General features: G+C 41.6%; 2 protein-coding genes across 2 annotated transcripts in view; both read left to right on the forward strand.

The window, feature by feature from the left end:
- LOC123755832 (cytochrome c oxidase subunit 7A2, mitochondrial) overlaps positions 1-21,516 on the forward strand; it is a 42,106-nt gene extending 20,590 nt beyond the window's left edge. Inside the window, exons 4-6 of the mRNA XM_069300107.1 lie at positions 7,142-7,426; positions 10,752-10,886; positions 21,085-21,516. The gene's annotated coding sequence lies outside the window, so the exon portion shown is untranslated. The remainder of the gene's footprint in view (positions 1-7,141; positions 7,427-10,751; positions 10,887-21,084) is intronic.
- LOC138349505 (cytochrome c oxidase subunit 7A2, mitochondrial-like) lies at positions 7,361-21,225 on the forward strand. Its single transcript, XM_069340047.1, has 3 exons — positions 7,361-7,426; positions 10,752-10,886; positions 21,085-21,225. The coding sequence occupies exons 1-3, from the start codon at positions 7,361-7,363 to the stop codon at positions 21,223-21,225; spliced, it is 342 nt and encodes a 113-aa protein (XP_069196148.1).
- Positions 21,517-23,424: the final 1,908 nt, after the last annotated feature.

A 23,424-nucleotide genomic window follows, 5' to 3' on the forward strand; every position in this document is an offset into this window, starting at 1 on the left:
TCACGGTTCAGTAGGTTGTGGGGCTCTCTCTCCGCTGGACACTGGGCAGAGGCAAGGCTTCTTTTAATGATGTCATTGACTTCGTCGTGTCTAGTGTGCCAACCGCCAGATTTCCCAGAGTGCAGGCCATGCAATCCATATTCGTCAGCATCTGCCTCGCCGCAAATACACCTGTGAACAGTGTGGATAGGGGCAGCAAGACGGAGAGCGACTGCAATACGGAGCTCCTGCGGATCAAGACGTGTGCCTGTCGCAGACATAGGGACTGCCAAAAGGAAGTCCCCATGCATGGGGAGCCTGCACAGCTGTGAGGCGTGCACGATCACTGGGGGTTGTTACTGTCTCCAGCAAAGCTGTGGCTTCTTTGTCTACAATGGGGCTGTCCCAACTGGATTGTTTATTGGCTTTCGGCATGGCTGGTCTGAGTGCTGGGTCTGCCATGGCACCCCATTTCGTGTAGCATTCCGTATAGTGGGGGTCCTGTATCCCTGTCAATTCACACAAGTTGTCAGGTAGAATTTCCTTAACCAGGTTATCTGATGCTCTGGAGGAAGACATTAAGTGCAATAGCGCATTAATCAATGAAAAAAACTCACTATTTTAAAGAAACAAGGAAACGTAGATATATATATTTATATATATATTTAAATAAGCATCCAGCCATATCTAATATAATTTAAGATTGTAAATTATCCTTCAATATGTGAGTCCCCCATGAAGTACGTGGAACAATAAGCCTCACCCGGCGGCCTCTCGAACAGTACATCAAATTCAAAAAAATTCAAATTCAAAAATCAAAATTCAAATTCTACATTTTGAGGCATAACCCCCACTAAAGATCAGCCCGTCCTCCAAGAATGGGGAGGTAAATGTAACAGCCCCGTAAGTGCAGTTATGTACTATGTATGACAGTCAGGAATTGTACTTATTTACACTTAAGTATTAAATCTCTAAAGATATAACCTGAGCTACTAAAACCCAAAGTGGCGCTCCAAATTAACGTGATGTCCCGTTTTCTGTTGGTTGGTGCCTTGGGAAGGCTAGGCTCGAGCAATTTAGCACATCAGTTTAGAGACGTTGTGAAGGCTGGAGAGAATGGGGGGGGGGTGAATAGTTATGAGGGGGGGGGGTGTTAAACCAGTATTGCTATACAACACTTGGGAGGGATTATGAGGATAAGAAGATCCTCCTTATATCCTCTACCCTCATATCCTTCCCCCATTCCTTCCCTTATATAATATAATAATAATAATTATAATCTTGCCAATCTCCCCTTATATCCTGCCCCCTCCACTTATTTCCTGCCCCTCCTCCCCTTTATATACTTGCTCCCTCACCCTATATCCTGGTTCCTCACCTTATATTCTGCCCCCATCTTCTTTTATCCTGCCCCGTCACCGTCTGTTATGCCCCCTCCCTTAATATCCTGCTTCTTCCTCTTATATCCTGCCCCCTCCCCTTATATCCTGCCCCCTCCCCTTATATACTGCCCCCTCCCCTTATATACTGCCCCCTCCCCTTATCCTGCCCCCTCCCCTTATATCCTGCCCCCTCCCCTTATATACTGCCCCCTCCCCTTATCCTGCCCCCTCCCCTTATATTGTGCTCCTTCCTGCTCTCTCATTCCTCGTTGGCTTAACCCCCCCCCCCATTTTCCCTCCCCCCCCCTATATCTTCATACTGTCTTTATCGTCATCCCCCTCCTTCCTCCCCTACCCCCTCTCCCATCTCCCTCTTTTATCGTTATCTTTGTCTCCCTTCCCCTCCCACAGCCCCCCTTCACAAGCTGTCTTTGTCTCTCTCTCCCCTTATTCTCCCCTCTCCTCGCTGTCTTTGTCTCTCTCTCTCCCCTCACTCAGTCCCCCTTGAGGCCATCCCTTACCTCCCCTCGTCTACCTTGTGACTGGGGCGAGGGGGGAAAGTAATCGTTGCTTTCTCCGTCCCCTTTCCCTTCCCTCTGCATCTTTATTGTTCATATAATGTCCGCCCTCTATTTTCTCACCTCCCTCTCCCTCTCTCTCTCTTTCATTCTCTTTCGCTTTCATTCTCTCTCTCTCTCTCTCTCTCTCTCTCTCTCTCTCTCTCTCTCTCTCTCTCTCTCTCTCTCTCTCTCTCTCTCTCTCTCTCTCTCTCTCTCTCTCTCTCTCTCTCTCTCATTGTTATCTTTCATCCAAATACCCCCTTAAATATTCAGGTAATTTAATTCCGGTTATTGGTTTTGATTCTCATTTTCTATGCTGACAGAAGGGGCATCGATGGGTAACTCAAGAAAGTTCGTTTTCTTAAGGCCACTGTCGCATCCTTTTGCTTACATTTCAACGTGGAGCCCGGCGACTCAAGGTGACCGTGGTATTCTCGATTTCCCCTCTTCCCCAATTCACTTTCCTCTTCCCTCACCCTCTCCCCTTCTTCTCGGACCCTCTCCCTCTCCCCTTTTTTGTCTCCCCTCCTCCCATATTCCCCTTTTTCTCTCCTGTGATGGAATAGAACGATGAATGTCAGAGGTAAAGCCTGGTGTAACTTTTGTCAATATATAAATATATATATGTACAGTATATACGTACATCCTTTGCCCTAGCGTCTAATAAGGGCTAATTATTATCATCATTAATAATCATTTTAATAATTATAATAATTTTATTAGCATTAATAATGTTAACAGTAACAGAGAGAGAGAGAGAGAGAGGGAGAGAGGGAGGGGGAGAGAGAGAGAGAGAGAGAGAGAGAGAGAGAGAGAGAGAGAGAGAGAGAGAGAGAGGGAGAGAGGGAGGGAGAGAGAGAGAGAGAGAGAGAGAGAGAGAGAGAGAGAGAGAGAGAGAGAGAGAGAGAGAGAGAGAGAGAGAGAGAGAGAGAGAGAGAGAGGGAGAGAGGGAGAGAGAGAGAGAGAGAGAGAGAGAGAGAGAGAGAGAGAGAGAGAGAGAGAGAGAGAGAGAGAGAGAGAGAGAGAGAGAGAGAGAGAGAGAGGGAGGGAGAGAGGGAGGGAGAGAGGGAGGGAGAGAGGGAGGGAGAGAGGGAGGGAGAGAGGGAGGGAGAGAGGGAGGGAGAGAGAGAGGGAGAGAGAGAGGGAGAGAGAGAGGGAGAGAGAGAGAGAGAGAGAGAGAGAGAGAGAGAGAGAGAGAGAGAGAGAGAGAGAGAGAGAGAGAGAGAGAGAGAGAGAGAGAGAGAGAGAGAGAGAGAGAGAGAGAGAGAGAGAGAATCTTCACAACACACTCCTCACTTTACACGAACTTTACTGCAAACGATTCTCTTCACACGCAAGCCTTACTCAAGCGTGTATAATGTATAGTGAGGCTCTCTTGCTAAAAAAATATTTTTACTATTCATAATCTTCATTATCTTTAATATATATATATACAATCTTCAATACACATTCTTTACTACACGTGATCTTCACAACTATTGCTGGGCCTCGGAGGTCTTCTCAAAACCGAATTTCGTTGGATTTGCTCGTCTAAAATCCTATGACCTGTGCCCGGATTTTACTTTGAAGTTTACAACATCTTCTTGAGGTTATCTTGAGATGATTTCGGGGCTTTAGTGTCCCCGCGGCCCGGTCCTCGACCAGGCCTTAGCCCCCAAGAAGCAGCCCGTGACAGCTAACTAACACCCAGGTACCTATTTACTGCTAGGTAACAGGGGCATAGGGTGAAAGAAACTCTGCCCATTGTTTCTCGCCGGCGCCCGGGATTGAACCCGGGACCACAGGATCACAAGTCCAGCGTGCTGTCCGCTCGGCCGACCGGCTCCCGATCGGCTCACATAACATAATCTGCACATTAGGCACGACAAAAAAAATAGCTAAAAGTGAGCCAATAAATAGAGCAAAAGTAACTTAGGAATGTCATATGCTCTTAGTTGAAAGACAATATATTCCCCTGTAAAAAAGCACTGTTTTACCTGATCAAACCTAACAAGCTAACCTAACCTAACTTAATCTAACCTAACCTAACCTAACCTAACCTAACCTAACCTAACCTAACTTAACCTAACCTAACCTAACCTAACCTAACCTAACCTAACCTAACCTAACCTAACCTAACTTAACCTAACCTAACCTAACCTAACCTAACCTAACCTAACCTAACCTAACCTAACTTAACCTAACCTAACCTAACCTAACCTAACCTAACCTAACTTAACCTAACCTAACCTAACCTAACCTAACCTAACCTAACCTAACCTAACCTAACCTAACCTAACCTAACCTAACCTAACCTAACCTAACTTAACCTAACCCGTAATGATGAGCCCGTAGTGATTTGAACTGTAATGCACCGGATTAAAAGCAATCGAGGGCAAGATGGCCATAACCGCCCATTAGTGACCACCGGAGCTCTATATAATGCTCTGTATACTCTATACCTTCATGGTCGAGAGTCTTTATATATTCCATCGGCGGAACGACTAGTAATATTGTGTTTTGTTGCTCCGAGATCACATTTCTCCATGGCTGAGAGTGCTTTCTCGTCCACGTTGCTGTGATAAGGTGCAGACCGGTGGGCGAGGGGGAGCGAAAGAGAGGGGGGAGGGAGAAGAAGAATGGGGGAGGGGGAGAAGAATGGGGATGGGGGAGAAAGAAAGGGAGAGGGAGAGAAAGAGAGGGGGAGGGAGAGAAAGAGAAGGGGTTAGAACGGAATACAGTGGGAGGGGGAGAAAGAGAGAGAGAGAGGAGAAGAAGGAAGTTAGAGATGAGAGGAAAGCCGGAGAAAGAGGAGAAGGGTGTCTAAAGAAAATGAGAGGAGAGATGGGGGATAAAATCAGAGGGAGGGTCGGAGGAATACAAAGAGAGGAGGGAGGGCAAATGGGAAAAGTGGAGGGTGAGGGAGAGGGAAGATGAAAAGAGGGAGGGAGGGAGCGAAAGAGGTTTGAGGGGTAGAAGTAGCGGAAGAGGGAGAGGGTGAGAGAGGGAGAGGGTGAGGGAGAGGGTGAGAGAGTGAGGGGAGAAGGAGTGGGTACCAGAAAGACATACAGTACATCTTACACAGATCGTTCCCTTGATATAGGAGTGAAAGTAACAACTAATCCTGTTAATTACCACTAATATAAGGACTATGTACACAGAACCACCCTACTTGGCTTAGTAATCAAGACCAGGTTTGCTTAACAAGTACAGCTATTTTTGGTAATTCAAATAATTCTTTTCAAATTCGTGCATTCTTGTTTACCTGAATTTTCCTGAGGGCCACTAACACTAATGGTCCGACGAGGACAGGAAGCCGGTGGCTTGTCGAAGGTCCCCCTATTTGCCTTGATGACCTTTTCTAATTGGACTTTAGAATTTAACAGAGTTTTGGCATTTACGGCTTCGTCGGGTAGGCGGTTCCATGGGTTTATAACCCTGTGGGTGAAAAACCATCTCCTGTTATCAGTCCTACACTGTGGCGTGTTGAGCTGAACACCGTTGCTCCTTGTTTGTATTATATCTGACCTTTAGACGAAATTGTCCGGATCAACATTCTCCAAATTGTTTAGCATTATAAAAGTTTCAATGAGATCCGTCCCGTCATGCCTGATTTGCAGTGTTGTTAGCCCCGCGACCCTCAACCGAGCCTGATTTGCAAGTTGACTTAGCTCTGGAATTATTTTTTGTTACCTGGTGTTGAACTTTCTCCAGAGCAGCTACGTCCTTCTGAAGGTGTGGTCTTCTTCAGTAATCCAAATGGTACGAGAGATTTATACAATTGAACCACTACCTTCTTTGAATTAAAGTCAAAGGTACGCTTGATCATTCCAAGGGTTTGGGTACCCAACCACTTGGGCTAGACGGTAGAGCGACGGTCTCGCTTCATGCAGATGGGCGTTCAATCCGCGACCGTTCAAGTGGTTGGGCACCATTCCTTCCTCCCGTCCCATCCCAAATCCTTATCCTGACCCCTTCCCAGTGCTATATAGTCGTAATGGCTTGGCGCTTTCCCTTGATAATTCCTTCCTTCCTTCCTTCCAAGGGTTTGGTTCGCTTTTTTGGCTGCTGCTCCTCCCTGTTGTGCAACTTTCAGTGATTTTGACTCCAAGGTCCTATTCTTCGGTAATCTGCTGTAATGTTATTAATATGGTAGTTGTAGCGTGGGTTGTTATGCCCTACATGCAAGGTCTTGTAGTTGTCAATATTAAAAGGCACTTGTCAGTCTTCTGACCATTTGTGGAGTTCATGTAGATCTCTTTGTAAGGCTTCAATATAAATAACAATATATTATGTTAGGAACATGAATTACTGACTCAGTTAGGTTAGGTTAGGTTAGGTTAGGTTAGGTTGGGATTGGTTTAGCTAGGTTTTGTCGAATTTTTATATTTGTTTTCCTTAAAACTAAAGACAATTGCAATTTACAGTACTGTATATCTATAAGAGAGAAGAATATATGTATGTTTGTCTAAGATTGAAGGCCAGATGCTTCGGGCTAGCCTTACGCAACTTTGCAGGGATGATGGTCTGCGGTACGGGCCGGACACAAGCTGTAGGGGTCGTTCTATAAAGAGGAAGTAAGGCTGAGTAGTAACCCCCCCCCACTCACCCCACAAAGTTGGTAAAAGGTGGCAGTCTGAGTCCTTAGATTTCTTCTCTTGAAAGTGAAAGTAAATTAAGTATTAAAATGTAAATGTCTATTCGAATTTGGAGGCCAAACGGGGAAAAGGGGGCTGAGAGAGAAGGGAAAAGAGGGAAGAGTGGGGAGGGATGGCAGATGGGGAAGGGGGGGAGAGAAAATACGAGAGGGTAGAGGAAGGGGAGAGGGGGAGGGGCAGGAAAATGGGGAAATGGGGGCAGGAGTGGGAAAGGGGTAAGGATGATGTAGGAAGAGTGGGGGCAGAAGAGGGGGGAATTGTGGGTTAGGGGTGGAGGAGACAGACATTGCATATTGTTATTTACCAATACACTGCTGAACAGTTGGAAATATGAACTGTGTTTCCTAGAACGAGGAAAGGCGAGGAATCATGTGTGCCCCAATTAAATAAGTATTCAGTTATCGTTAATATTTTTTTGACATAAAACTACATTTTTAAGAAGTAATTGGATCCTTTCTTTTCAGACTTTTGTAGTAAAGTGTATATCCATTATACTTTTTTATTATACATATCAAGGTATAAAGTCATGATTAAATAGTCAAGTATTATTTCTAGATTAAATTTTTTGTTATATATTTAACAGAAGAAAGAACCTCCGGCAAGTGAGCCGTGAGAGACCAGCTGATCGACCACAACAGAGGCGCAGGAGAACGGCCAGAGGTCAACAAGTAATCACATACTGCACCTAAAGAAGAGAAGTTTATATTAAAAAAAGGAGATCACACTACATATTAAGAGAGGTTACACTACACGTGAAGAGATATCACACTACACGTGAGGAACAGTGTGTGGCTGCTTAATCATGTTCTACCAGAGGAACTCCGTCACCGGCCGTCTCACGCCCACGCCCGCCCTCAAGATTCCCTCTGTAAGTCTTGACTATGTACACTACATGTGTAATAACATATAATACATGACCCAATTAATAATCAGCTATGTGTGTATTAGTCAGGTGATCCATGGTGTCTATAGGGATTTTTGTAATACATCTACATCTAAAATAGCTTTACTATTTAGAAATATAAAAAATCGAGCAGTTGTTATGAAGCTAGAGTGATAACTACCTTGGCTTGTCAATCAGATATCTCATGTTTACTAGACTTACTGCTGTGTTTCTATTTCCACGTTAATTAAATATCCTTCTTCTTGATATGCACTGTAACATAGGTGGTTTTCATTAGGGATAACACAATTGTTGGGCATGATTAAAGGGGGCTTTTTAAAGACTACAAATTCTAAATACACTTATGAACCATGTTATGTCACATGTATTATGCTCTTTATTCAGTAAATACAGTACAAATTTATTGAGTATTGCTATAGGATAACCTTAAATTTTATGCTGAGATGAGCCTTTAATGGTGATATATTGTGTGTATTTTAATAAAAAAAGTGGTGAGAGATAAAATACTGCATTGTCATTCCATTAAGAAATTTTTTATAAATTAAGTACACAACATTTATAGGTGAGGTGTGATTAACCCAAACATGGTGAGTAAAGTCGCAAGTGGACAAGAAATTTACACCATTTTTAAATGATATCTATACACTATATAACTTAAATATTCATGAGGTTTATAGCTACATATCAGTTTCCTTTTGATCTTTGGTATTAGTTTACCATAGGGTCTGTAGAATTACTCATAGCCCTCAAAGCCTTTTAGAGATATGTAGATAAAGAAGAAATGCCTGCCTTCCTGTTATTGGTTCCAGAAATCAATGTCCACACAGTCCAGTCTCTGACCAGGCCTCCTGGTTAATGGTCTGGCCAACCAGGTTGTAGGACTGCTGGCAGCCTGGTGTATGATTGACAGCCCAGTTGATCAGGTATCCTTTGGAGATGTTTATAAAGTTCTCTCTTGAATACTGTGAGAGGTTGGCTAGTTATGCCTCTTGTGTGTATTGGGAGAGTGTGTTGCAAAGTCTTGGGCCCTTAATGCTGTTAGAATTGTATCTCGGTATACCTATTGCAGCTCTGCTTTTCAATGGGGATATGTTGCAGTTCCTACTCGGAAAAAAAAACAAATTATATAATAAAACCAGTCCAAAAGGGGTGTGTGATGCCAAAGACAATTGGCACTGAGTGCCTTGTCAACTTCATTTGGATTCATCAACATTCCACCAATATTTTGAATGTGGATTTTTACTTTATTTCTATTTCCCTATTTCTTATTTCCTATTTCCAAGTAAAGCCTATTTCCAAGTAAAATTATTGTTCATGTTCTGCATTCAGCACCAACATAATAGTAAGAATTTTTATTTCTTCTTTATATACATATTTGTTAAAGACTTTAGGTGGCTTTGGGTTCAGGTGGCTATGGATCGATCCAGTATGTTTAGTACAGGTGAACCTTGACTTCCTTAATAGGGTCCTCTGTGTGCACACTTAGTTTCAAGAGGTGGCTTACTTTCTCCCCAGTATCTGCCAGGTGTTCTACTCTTTAAAATTTAATTTTTTTCAGCCATTACACTGTATGTGCCCATGAAGCCTCTAATCATCTTTTTTTGGGAGAGGGATACAGCCAGAGAGAGAGAGAGAGTTGGGCTGGGTAGGTGCTGTACTGAGCTTATTTCTTGAGAGAATGTGGCTGTGTTGTTTATGGTGTAAGCCAACAGGCAGCTCTCACTTTTAAAGAGTCCACATACTGTGGTATATCATTTGGTAGCTGGAGAGCTTTGTGGTCTGCAAGGTGCTACTTGCCTCTCTATGGCCAAAGAGCCCTGGTTCCACATCATGCTTTCTAGGTCCCCCCCCTCCCCCTCCCAACTTGTCTGCCTTCCCGATCTTACTACATGTGCATACTATGTTGATTTTACAAGGATCTTACCTGAAGAGGGTTCTGAAAGTTCTTTTACTCCCCAAGCCCAACATGGGCCCAGGCTGGACCGGTGAGAGTCCAACAGGCTGTTGCTTGGAGTGGCTTGCAGGCCCATATATCCACTACAGCCTGGTACGTCCAGTACTACTTACAGAAAACTGTCCAGCTTTTTCTTGAAGACTTCCACTTTTGTTTCAGCAATATTTCTTATACTTTGTGGGAGGATATTGAACAACTGTAGACCTCCTCTAAGGTTCATACAGTGTTCTCTGATTGTGCCTATGGTACCTCTACTTTTCACTGGCTCTCTTCTGCATTTCCTGTCATATTGTTTGCTCCTGTATGTTATTTTACTGTGCAAATTTGGGACTTGGCCTTCCAGTATTTTTATTGTACAGTATATATTATGTTATACCTCTCTCGTCTCTTTTCCAGGGAGTACATTTTGAGAGCTTAGAGATGGTCCCAATAATTTAGGTGCTTTATCATGTGTGTGCCGTGTGTGTGTTCTCTGTATTCCTTCTGTTTCAACAATCTCTCCTGCTCTGAAGGGGGGAAGTGAGTATTGAACAGTACCAAAGGCAGGACAGCACAAGTGATTTGAATAGTATGAGAATTGTGGTGGGATCCCTGGATTTGAATTGTCTCATAATAATCCATCCTATAATTTTTATAGCTGACACTATATTTGTTTGATTATGCTCCCTAAATGTTGGGTCATCAAACAGTATTTCCAGATCCTTTGCATGTTGCTTTCCTACTATGGGTAGATCTGACTGTACGTAGCCTAGTCCATGAGAACTGCCACAGGACCGTACCTTGGGAAACAACATATTTGTTTTCATGTGTACTTGAGAGATTAATTTTTCCTCATGTAATGACCAAATATTTTGAAATGATTAGCCTTAGTACTTAAAATAATACATTGGATACTTTTTTCACGACTTATGGTCCAGGATGGACTGAAACATCGTCACTTCTTCATCTTCTGATGTGTGGTTTGGACATCATATCAACAGCCATGTTATTGACTCGTCGTCTGCATGATACTTTTTAACTTATTTTGTATATACTGTATACATTATGAGAGTTTACAAATCATGTTAAACTATACTCAAAAAGATGTGCAGTATTGGGAAAGAAAAGAACACTAAGATGTTAAGCCTTGTATTAGACCAGAAGGCAGGAGGGGGTTGGTTTATAGAAGTCCAAAGTAGAAAAAATACAGTAATTCAGAATTGTCTATCTTGACTATTTTAAATGGTAAATGTGTGACTGAAAGCCAAATGTGAAATGTTTGTGTTAGTTAAAAGATATTGGAGATATCTTGAGAGATATGTATAGCCTTTTAATGTGTGTTCCTTCTTCACTCAGAATTTTAGGGCTGCAGCTGAGGGCCCAGGAATCATCTACACCCATGGCACTGTCTTCCCCAAGGACCAGCCTGCTCGCAGGGGCAACTACAGCACTGTTCCCGAAGCCTTGCTAGGAAAGATGCGCCATTTCCAGGTAAGCTGTAAAGAAGTAGAGGAAAATGATGGCCCTAAAGCCATTTTTTACAGTATGGTAATTTTCTACATTGCAGAAAAGCAAGATACAGTGGTACTGTATCTCTATTTTAGAATTTAATCCGTTCCCAGAGACAGTTCGAAGACAAACAAATTTTCCCATAAGAAATAATGTAAACTGAATTAATCCATCCATTCCACACCTCCCAAAAATATTAACTTAAAATTACTCTTTATACATACTACTACTAATATTTTGTACTACAGTATGTACAAGTATATCTTACCTTTATCGAGGACTCTTGTTGGCATATGGAAGACAGTGAGGGAGGAGTGTGGGGTGTGGTATTATTTATATAAGGGTGGGGTGTGGTGTTAGTTATATAAGGGTAGTGTGGTATTATTTATATAAGGGTGGGGTGTGGTGTTATTTATATAGGGTGGTGTTATTTATAATGCCACACCCCACCCCTATATAAATATAGGGGTGGGGTATGGTGTTACTGTATTTATATAGGGGTGGTCCCAAACCTGGACACACAAATAACACATGATACAAGAAGGAATGGCAGGATGTGCAGAATACCCCATTGAAAAGCAAAGGTGCAATAGTACTTTGAGAGAGAACTCTTATTAACATTAGAGGCCCAAGACTGTTCAACACACTTCCACTACACATAAGGGGCATAACTGGCTGACCCCTCGTAGTGTTCAAGAGAGAACTTGATAAACACCTCCAAACGATACCTGATCAACCAGGCTGTGATTCATATGTCAGGCTGCGAGCAACTGCGTCCAACTGCCTAGTTGACCAGTCCAGTAACGAGGAGGCCTAGTCGAGGACTAGGGTGCGGGGACGTTAATCCCCAAAATCATTGCAAAGTATCCGCAAGGTAAGGTAAGGGGTTGTTGTTGTTTTAGATTTAGCTACTCAAAACGAAATATCCATGTAGCACGGGCTATGGTGAGCCCGTAAAGGTAAGGGGTGTGTTGTTGTTGTTCATATAGGGAAGGGGTGTGGTGTTATTTATATAGGGGGTGGGGTGTGGTATTTGTACAAGCCCATGGAGGTATAGTGTACAGTACTGGGTTATGGAGGGTATAGTATATTGTCTGTACAGGACCATGGAGGTATAATATACCGTGTACAGGACCATGTGGGGTATAATGTGCTGTGTATACGTGACAATTTTAGTATAATGTGTGATGTTAACTGGACCATTGGGATATAGTGCGCTGTGTGTACTGTACTATGATATCCATTGGACATTGGTTGTTAATTTAATGACTGGTATGTATTTGCAAGTATTGGTTCCTAATGAGTGTTGTAAAAGCTGTTGTGATTAAGCTGAATATTAATACTGTACAGTACTCTGTTTTGTCATTTGGGATAGTCTGCCTTTGTTATACTGGGTATTAATTTTGTATTTGTTCCCATGCTGTCTCCCTGATCTCTTCTTCCTAACTTTTACTAAGCGTCTATGAGAGGTCTGCCAGTGTGTAATTTGTTGGAGCTCGGTGTTCAATGCCTGGATGTCAAGTGTTTCTGAAGTGCTTTGACGTTCATTAAAAGAATTCTGTTGACATTTTTAATTTTGATGGTAAGGATTAGAAAATGGAGGGGGAGAAATGGTGAGACAGCATGGAAGGAGCAGTGAAACATTGAAACAGTTAAGCTTGAATACCCATGTTGGATATTTGTCAAAAACCCAAGATCAGGTTGAAGTACACGAGGCATAAAAATCAAAATGTGTTGTTATTCGAGGAGTTAACAATTGTACACACACACTTCCTTGCTTATACAGTGTTAGTACAGTATTGAATTATAAATACTGTACATTTAGGTTACATTGTGACATGGCTCTTTTAACCTGTTTTATTACTGTTGTAGATTAAGGTTGATTTAATACTGTACCCTGGTATGTGTGTGTCTCAAGCCTGTTTCATGTTAAGATAAAAGCTATTTTGCACAAGTCTTTACAAATTGCACTGAAGAATCTGACCCATATAATGTTTTATATATTTTTTTTGCATTGATACACCCATGTCTGGAAAAGGAAGCAAGCTTGTTAGGTTTATGTAGTTACCTAAGTGTAGTTACAGGATGAGAGCTATGATAGTGGTGTCCTGTCTTCCCAGTACTCTTTGTTGTATAACACCTTGAAACTACTGGCGGGTTTGGCCTCCACCACCACCTCACTTGGCTTGTTCCAACCGTCTACCACCTTGTTTGCAAAAGAAAACTTTCAAATATTTTTCCCGCATCTTTGTTTCCTTACCTTGAATCTGTATCCTCTTGTTCGTGACGTTGCTGGTTTTATGAATTCCTCTTTGTCAATTTGGTTGATTCCTGTTAGTATTTTGTAAGTGGGGATCGTGCCACCTCTTTTTCTTCAGATATAACATAATATTCTAGTCATGGGACATCAATAAACGAGATTAACAAACTCATTAAGGTAAATTTTAACAAAGCACTTTACCAAAATACTTCAAATGCACTATAAGACAATACATTGCTGACTCTTACCTCACAATCTAGGTGGAAATCTTCATCCACAGGGAGATGACTGGCCCCCACCAGGGGTGTTGACTGTCGGGTAGGAACTGGCTGGTATGTGCCTCTCTGTTGGGCTAGTCCTGACTGACTCCTCATGCCACGCCCAACCTGTCAGGGCGTACTCTCGCCTCTGATGGCAAGCCAGTACAAGGATCTCGTTGAGTACTCCTGAGTCTGGCGACACATCTCACTCTGCACCTCACACTGTCTATACACACACAAACGCACATACACGCATGAACAGTCACAACTACACACATGAACAATGAAATACACTTACACTGTTACATTGTCATATGATCTTGAGGTTATCTTGAGATGATTTCGGGGCTTTAGTGTCCCCGCGGCCCGGTCCTCGACCAGGCCTCCACCCCCAGGAAGCAGCCCGTGACAGCTGACTAACTCCCAGGTACCTATTTACTGCTAGGTAACAGGGGCATTCAGGGTGAAAGAAACTTTGCCCATTTGTTTCTGCCTCGTGCGGGAATCGAACCCGTGCCACAGAATTACGAGTCCTGCGCGCTATCCACCAGGCTACGAGGCCCCATGGTTTGAAACTACAGATAGTTTTGGCATCCATGACCTCACTTAACTAGTTTCCAACTGTCTACAACTTTGTTTGTAAAGGAAAACTTTCTAATATTATTTTGGGACCTTTGTTTCCTTAGCTTGAATCTGTGACCTCTTGTTCTTGAGGTTGCTGGTTTCAAGAATTCCTTTGTCAATTTGATTGATTCCTGTTACTATTTTGTGTGTTGTGATCATTGTGCTTCTTTTTTTCTATCAATCTAGCTTTGGCATATTTAACACCTTTAGCCTTCATAAATTTTGCTTTTCAGTTCTGGAAGCCATTTTGTACCATGCTTTTGCACCTTTTCCAGTTTATTGATGTGTCTTGAGATATTGGGCACCAGACAACTGCTGCATATTCAAATTTTTGTGTCACAAAAGCTGAGAACAGGTTCTTTAATATTTCACTGTTCATGTATTTAAAAGCAAGTCTAAAGTTGGAAAGCATAGCATATACTCCTTGCACAATGTCCCTTATGTGATTCTCTGATGACAGGCTACTGTTTCAAGACCACCCCTAGATCTATTTCTTTGTTTAGAGGTCTTTAATACCTTTGCTCATAATTTGTAGGTTGTAGGGGGCCTATTTTTGCCTATTCCACATTCCATAACATAGCATTTATTCACATTGAATTCTATTTGCTACATGGTACTCCAATCACTTATTTTGTATACACCATTTTGAAACAAATGACAATTTCCAAGTCCCTTATCTTCCCTAGTAACTTATCATCAGGAAACATGTTTATATAATTCTGTATTCCTTCTAGTAGATCGTTTATGTAGATGATGAACATTACTGGTGCAAGAACTGAACCCAGTGGTACTCCACTAGTAACACTCCTACATTTGGATACAATGCCTCTGATTACCATCCTCATTTTTCTGGCAGAATATTTTTCATCCATGTCGGTAGTCTCCCTGTCACCCCAATCGTCCCTTCCAAGTGCTATATAGTCGTAATGGTTTGGTGCTTTCCTCTGATAGTTCCCGCCCCTTCTCCCTCCAGCATTTTCCAAAACAATGTCTTGTGGTTGACTGTTGAAAGAGTTTTTTAGGTTCAGATAAATGCAGTCAACCCAACCATCTCTTTCTTGTAGTCTCGGTAGCTCTATCATAAAAACTAAGATTTGTTACACAGGATCTTTCCATTTGAGAACCATACTCTCTGTCTGTTATATAATTTCTCTCCAGGTATTCTGTCCATTTGGTTTTGACTATATTTTTTAGTGTATTGATTATCATGCTGGTTAATGATATGGTTCTCTAATTTAGAGGGTCTTTTCTGCTATCATTTTTGTTGACTTTTTTTTCCATATGCAGTATCTAAAAAGTTAGGTGTGTGTGTGTGTAATTACCTAAGTGTAGTTTAAGGGGCCTGACAGCTGAGTGGACAGCGCTTCGGATACATAGTCCTGAGGTTCCGAGTTTGATCCCCGGTGGAGGCAGAAACAAATGGGCAGTTTCTTTTACCCTGATTCCCCTGTTACCTAGCAGTAAATAGGTACCTGGGAGATAGACAGCTGCTGCGGGCTGCTACCTGGGAGTGTGTAACAAAAAAGAGGCTTGGTTGAGGACCGGGCTGCAGGGACGTTAAGCCCTGAAATTATCTCAAGATAACCTCAAGATAGTTACGGGCTGAGAGCTACACTCGTGGTGTCCTGTCTTCCTAGCTTCTAAATTGGCCCTCAAAAAGAGCTTCTAAAAAGCTCTGAGTGCCAATGGAGAAAGTGCTTAAAAGCATTCTTAAGGAACTTTGTTTAGGCAACCAGTATGTATGCATAACAACAAAATAGTTACGTGTATTACTTTCATTATGCGTACCATTGGCTCCCCGCCCCTGCTCTAGGCCAACTACTTGCCTTACCTTCACTGTTTTTTCAACAGTGGGAAATGAACCTGAAGCCCTTGGTTGTCAGGCGATGATGTAGACCCATGATGTAGATGCGATGATGTAGAATGGATGAATAATCCGTTCGATATTGAAGTAGAGCATTTGTGTGTTAGTTTACTATGGTGTGACCTGCACCATACATTTGTACTCAAAACTACAGTGTGGTTTTATCCTGGTTAGGGACACTAACCAAATGTTACTTCTGTACCTACTGCATATTTTGTCAAACCACATCTTGTACCTTACCTTGAGGTTACCTTGAGGTGCTTCCGGGGCTTAGCGTCCCCGCGGCCCGGTCGTCGACCAGGCCTCCTGGTTGCTGGACTGATCAACCAGGCTGTTGGACGCGGCTGCTCGCAGCCTGACGTATGAGTCACAGCCTGGTGTATTACATAGTTAATATTTGTAATTCTTAGTAAGACACTTACCATCAATACCTCTGGTGAAAAGTTATGACCATGTCATAAAGGATAAAGATCTGTGTTTTAAATTATTATTGATGAGTACAGGAGAATGAATAGACTGCAGTAATGCAGGGCCCTGTAAATTGGTACAGTATTGAAATGCATAGTAGTAGGTCCAAGGTGTGCCAAGCTGTGCGGAAAAGTGAGGTGTCCTACTGTTATGTCTAGGAGTAATACAGGAGTGGGAAATTCAAGCAGAGAAAGTGTAAGCTGTAGAAATGGACTTTGATTGAAGGGCAGAGGACAGGTGGAGTGAGGGATGATGAGATTAGGTGTGGGGCTGAAAGGGGTGAGGCTGATAGGTGACGGAGGGGACACTCCAATGGTTTGTTCACGTCGAGAGAAAGGACGGAAGGAGATTAAGTAAGATAATCCATAATAATGACGTGTAGGGAGGACAATGTAGGGGAGACCAAATGTTAGCAGGTAGGACAGTGATGGTCAAGACGGTTGCGGTTTCATTATCGGTAAGTTGTAATGTCTTATGTTGGAGTAAGTAATGTCTATGATGTGCCAAGTGATATTTTGAGTGATACAATTAACTTTAAATAATAAAATAAAATGAAGGGGGAGAGATATCTATACAGTACTTTGTATAGTATAAGGATGGGGGGTGGGAGAGATATATACTGTACAGGGGGGGGGAGATATACACTGTATAGGAGGGGGGAGACACACATACTGTACAGGGGGGGGAGAGATACATACTGTACAGGGGGGGGGGAGATATATACTGTATAGGAGGGGGGGAGAGAGATATACTGTACAGGAGGGGAGAGAGATATACTGTACAGGGGGGGGGGGAAAGAGAGACTGTACAGGGGGGGGGAGAGAGATATACTGTACAGGGGGGGAGAGAGATATACTGTACAGGGGGGGAGAGAGATATACTGTACAGGGGGGGAGAGAGAGATACTGTATAGGAGGGGGAGACATATACACTGTACAGGGGGGAGAGATATACACTGTATAGGGGGGGAGACATATATATACTGTACAGGGGGGGAGAGAGAGATACTGTACAGGAGGGGGGGAGAGAGAGATACTGTACAGGAGGGGGGGAGAGAGATACTGTACAGGAGGGGAGAGAGATATACTGTACAGGAGGGGAGAGAGATATACTGTACAGGAGGGGGGAGAGAGATATACTGTACAGGAGGGGGGAGAGAGATATACTGTACATGAGGGGGGGAGAGAGATACTGTACAGGAGGGGGGACAGATACTGTACAGGTTGGGGGGGGAGGGAGAGATATATACTGTACAGGGGGGAGGGAGATATATATGCTGTACAAGGGGAAGGAGATATATATATTCCATGAGAAGGGTTATATATCCTATGAAAGACCCATTCATCTGTAATGTTTCCCTAGCTTGGAACTCCTGCTTAGGGAAGCACAAAACAAAGCCAGAAAAGCTCTAAAGATACACTGTATGGCTCGTTCCTGAGCAAATGAGGGTGAACTATGAATGAACACTGAAGGACCTGGAGTTTACCACATTGAAGGAGAGAGAGAGAATAGGGGAGGCCTGATAATGACCAAATATTCCAAGTGGAATTCACCAAGTAGATAGTGAGCCATATTTAAGGTGATTCATCCCTTACTCTAATAAATGCCTGTGTCTTGAGAAATCTTTGATGCTGCGGAAGAATCATGTGTTTTATGCAAGTACGGGGAAATTATTGAGAGCAGGAAATTTCTGTTGATTTTCCCGAGATCAGTGAATAATGGTGCATATTAGTACAGTAAGAAAAAGTTTAGTTTGAAAAGTTTTTGAAAATATTTAGCTGTATAGCTAACAAACCAAAATAAAATTAAACCAAATAAAAATAAAGTTAAACCAAATAAAATAAGAGTTCAAGCACAGGTAAAAGTTCTGTACCTCAGGGTTCAGTCCTTGCACCACTGATTTTCTTTATTCTCATATCAGATATAGACAAAAATACAAGTCACAGCTTTGTATCATCCTTTGCAGATGGCACAAAAATCAGCATGAAAATTACATCTGGTGAAGACATTGAAAAACTACAAGCAGAGATTAATAAAGTTTTTGACCGGGCATAATAAAATAACATGATTAACAGTAATCAATTCCAGGTACTCAGGTATGGTAAAAATGAGGAACTTTTACAAAATACAGGGTATAAAACACAATCAAGTCTGCCCATAGTAATATAGCAGCATGTAATGAATCTAGGAATGATGATGTCTGACGACCTAACATTTAGGGAGCATAACCAAGCAAATATTGCGCCAGGCAGAAAAATGATGGGATGGATTATGAAAACATTCAGATCCATGGATCCCATCACAATGTTTGTACTATTCAAATCACTTGTGCTGTTCCATCCCCAAGTACTTCTCGATACAGTACTTACTTTCCCTTCAGAGCAGGAGAGATTGCTGAAATAGAGGGAATACAGAGAACTTACTTACACAATAAAGGACCTAAATTATTGGGATTGTCTCAAAGCTCTCGAAATGTACTCCATAGAAAGATGAGAGATATCAAATAATATACACATGGAAAATACTGGAGGGGCCAGGTCCTAAATCTACACAGTAAAATAACAACATACTGGAGTGAATGATATGGAAGAAAATGCATAATAGAACCAGTGAAGAGCAATTGCCAGTGTAGCCAATAGGAAAGCAAGGATGTACGTTAAGATATCGGTTCAGATTGTAGTGCTAGTACAGTAACTATACCAGTATAGCCAATAATGCTAGTGACAAGATCAATACAATCAATCAGTTGGCAGACTTAGACCTATCTGTGAATAGGGCAATGGAGTGCAAGTGTGAAGAAAAGTGGAGCAGCAGGTGTGCCATAGGTGCAGTCAGAGAATACTGTATGTATAAACATCTGAGGTTCACGGTTGTTCACCATAACCCCCAGCGAGTATAAGAAATATTGCTGGAGCCACCGTGGACATCTTCAAGAGAAAACTAGGTAGTTTTCTTCAAGAAGTGCTAGACCAGCCAGGCTGTGGTGGATATGTGGGCCTGCAGGCCGCTCCAAGCAACAGCCTGTTGGACCAAGCTCTCGCAAGTCAAGCCTGGCCCAATGCTGGGTTTGGGGAGTAGAACTCCTCCCAGAACCCCATCCAGGTACAATCCAGGTAGCTGATGGGCAGTGCCAAAAATCGTTGTGGGGATCTGAATGTGACCCTGGCATGCTGTTCCCTTTTGAATTCTGGCGACCCCAACCAGCCTATGTTCATCCTGTACCCCAGATCATTCCTAACTTTTCCTAAGTTACCTAGATGATATTTGCACCTTATTAAAATTGACTTTTTGAACAATCTCATATCAGTCAGTCAACATTGTAGATTACAATACAAACTTTGTTTTCTAAATTTACACAAATATGTGATGTACAAACATTTGTTGGTCTACAGTTTTTCATATTAATCATTCAGTATGATGTGCAATATTCAAATAAGAAGTACAATTCATGCCCCTTAATGTAATTAACCTAAACCATAAATGCCCCAAAAAACACTGCATATTAGTGGTTTTAGGTATAGTATGTAGTACTAGCTCTATCTAGAAATCCAACATTCTGGATACAACATTCAAATCCAACTCATTTTGAATGTACAGGTATGTACTTTTACCTGAATAAACATTATATCGATATCATAAATATATCCTAGCCTGACTAGCCTAGCCATGTGTGTTGCTATCAGTATTTACTCAACTTTCCTTTTTTCATACTCAAGATACTGTACGTAGTTTGTATACAGCATATGATATTAGGAACACATCCACAAGGGCAATGTGGATTTTCATTTGATATATCACGCTATTGTGATTTCTGTGTGTATTAGGAACATCTCAACTTATTCAAAATCCCACTTGCAAATTACGCAGGCAATTTTAAATTAACATTGACCAGTCTTAAGTTATAACCTTTGACTAGGCAACTCATAATGGGGGATGGTGGAGGGGGAAATGGAGACACAGACCCAGGTACTACCAAGTACCCTTTCTAGTGTAAATACCTAAATGTGGTTACAGGATGAGAGCTACGCTCGTGCTGTCATATCTACCCAGTACTCTGTCATATATCACTAACACTTTGGTGTCGTAATGACGTTTGTGCAGTCGTTAAAACTATACTCGTACAGTAGTTCGGGACATGACTTTAACATCGCCAACAATTAATATTTGCTTATTAGTATTAGAAAGTATAAACATTGTGAGTGAAAGTTTAACATTGGGTTGTGTGCTCACGGGCAATGCCCGGCCTGCCATGCAGTGCACTGCGGGTGGCCCGCCAAGCCAGGCAAAGTGTTAAAACTACCGATGGCTTTGGCCTCCACCACTTTCTCACTTGTTCCAACTGTCTTTCACTCTGTATGCAAGAGAAAGCGTACTAATATTTTTTTTTGGCACCTTTGTTTCCTTAGCTTGAATCTGTGTCCTCCTGTTCTTGAAGTTGCTAGTTTCAGGAATTCCTCTTTGTCAATTTGGTCGAATCCTGTTATTAATTTGTAAGTGATGATCATATCGCCTCTTTTTCTTCTATCTTTGGCATATTGAACGCCTTTAGCCTCTCTTCATATCTCTGTTTTCAGTTCCGGAAGCCATTTTGTAGCGTGCCTTTTGTGCGTGCGTGTGTGCATGCGTACATACTGTACTGTACAGTATATAATATGCAGACAATTATATCATATATTCTAATATAATTTGTTTTCTCCTTGGCAGCAACATAACAACATTCCTGTTCATCTGAAAGGTGGGCCAATAGACAAGGTTTTATTTGGATCAACTCTAGTGCTGTGTGCTGTTGGACTTGCTGGCTGCTTCCAATTTTTCTATAGCATGGCCTTCCCAAAGAAGAATTGATATAAAGAAAAAAATTTGTAAACATAGGAAAAGTTAGTCTTGTAATGCACATATAATAAGCAAACCTATTAAGTCATTGTTTTTTTTTTTTACTTGATTCATATACATATTGTATTTGGAAATGAAACCCCAGTTGTGAACCGATGTACAGTACAGTATACAGTATATTGTAACTAATTTATATTGTCAATACGTAATATTGCCATTCATAAGAAATAATTGTGAAAACATGTTAAATCAGTGTATATATGTGATGGTCCACGTTATTAATATAAATAAAAATTAAATAATTTTGGGAGGTTTCTCTTAAATTCATCAGTTTGTTATAAAAGATATACTTATCACTCTTCATAATACTGTACTGCATTGCTAGTGAAAATGCATATCACTAAATCAGAACATCTATCAGGTGTTATACATCTCTCTGGAGTTTTGACCCAAATAAACTACAACTTCTCTAACTTTGAGTTGGGTAGCTTAATAAGAAACAAAATCTATATAAGTGTATAATAGCTGACTTAGTAAATTTGCTACATATTTATTAGTTTTTAAATGAGTTGTCTCAAATTAGCTAAATATTTATATGAAATTTGTTCATAGACTAACAAGAAGGCAGGAAATGGGGGGAGGGGGGGATAATAAATGGAACAGTGTGAATACTAGCTCTCACAATTTTCAAGGCAAGTTCATAAATTAGATTACACATCTAGTAGTGCAGTGGTTTGCACGCAGTTGACTCGACCAACTATTAAGGGTTTATTTCCTGGGTAGCGCAGGACACTTGGAAACATTTCCTTACATCTGATATCGCTGTTCACCTAGCAGAGTGAAATAGGTTCCAAGGAGTTAGGCTGCATCCTAGATAATGGTCAGTCATTGGTTAGGGAGAACTTGATAAGCCTTACAGGCTCCATGTTTCAGAAAGTTTGATTAGAAACCATTGTTTGAGATTTAATTTAGATGTACAGTAATGTACTGTACAGTAGTAGTAATCGGTGCTAAACATGTTTCTATACACATGTGTCCAATTGTTAGATTAGATTCTAGGACTCTGATCAGGTAAGAATTATTGTAAATCCCGGACAGAAATTGTTGGTCGCATTTCCTGTCACCTTATGGCCCTGTTCACCTAGCAGTAAGTAGGTACTCGGGAGTTAGTAAGCTTGTTGTGGGGTTGCATCCTGGGCGGGGTCAGTAATTCAACCATGTGGAGGGGGGAGGGAACCTCGATATAAGCCTAACATGTATGAATACACAGCCTGCCTGCCTGTTCCCTAACACAATAAATTAATTATTATAATTTGGGATGAGCAGTTTGTGATTTAATATTTTTTGTTGTCTAAAGATGAAATTCAACTTACATAATTCTTATCGAGTCATTACAGTACAATTTGTTTCACATAAAAATCTCCAAATTGCCGCATCAAACAGCCTAGTTCGATGCGGCAATTTCGATGCCTTGCCTGGTCAACCACCAATCTGGTCCTCATTGGTACCTGTCGCCTTAATTGGAAACCAGGCCATAGGGACATTGATCCTTGGAGTCATCGACAGGTAGTTGACAGACAGTCTCTGAGAGAGAATATTTATTTGTCTGTCCAAGGTTAGAGGCCAAATGCTCTGGGGTTAGCCTCACCCAACTTTCACACATGAAATGTGTGGGGTAAGGGAGTGTCATTGGCCTGTTGGGGTTGGCCCAACCTATAAGAAGTATTGGCATCGACAACCTCCCCCTAGTGTGATTTTCATAGAGTATAGTCTGAAATATTGGTTGTTTACCATAGTTGGTTTAGTGCTTCGAAATAATACATTTTGCGAGAAGAGGTGAAGAAGGGGGAAGAAACCAAGGGTACCCCTTTTATCTATATTTATGAGAGAATCTCTTTTCTGTCCAAAGTTGGAGACCAGACACTTGGGGCTAGCGTCACTAAATTTCCCAAGGTGAATAGTCTGGGGTATGTGATGAATGTAGGCTGGTCGGGGACGGTCCTGTTGATCCTAATAACATTTCGGCTTCTTTGTGTGTTCCCAACAGTAAAAGTAGTGGGCTTCTGAGATATGTGAAAAGGTATTTACCATAATTTTACATTTTATAAGTTGTTTGTTGCATCATAACTATAAAGTTGGTGTCAGAATATTTGCAAAGAAATTATCTAGAGCAGAGATTTTCAACCTTTTTAAACTCGCTGCACACATTAC

Source organism: Procambarus clarkii, chromosome 43, assembly GCF_040958095.1.
Source record: "Procambarus clarkii isolate CNS0578487 chromosome 43, FALCON_Pclarkii_2.0, whole genome shotgun sequence".
Taxonomy (NCBI): domain Eukaryota; kingdom Metazoa; phylum Arthropoda; class Malacostraca; order Decapoda; family Cambaridae; genus Procambarus; species Procambarus clarkii.

What these genes read in the sequence shown, in the direction of transcription:
- LOC138349505 (XM_069340047.1), top strand. Translation starts at nt 7,361, where the DNA reads ATGTTCTACCAGAGGAACTCCGTCACCGGCCGTCTCACGCCCACGCCC. An exon ending in CCGCCCTCAAGATTCCCTCT is followed by an intron (nt 7,427 to 10,751) that starts GTAAGTCTTGAC and finishes TTCTTCACTCAG; the next exon opens with AATTTTAGGGCTGCAGCTGA. An exon ending in GAAAGATGCGCCATTTCCAG is followed by an intron (nt 10,887 to 21,084) that starts GTAAGCTGTAAA and finishes TCTCCTTGGCAG; the next exon opens with CAACATAACAACATTCCTGT.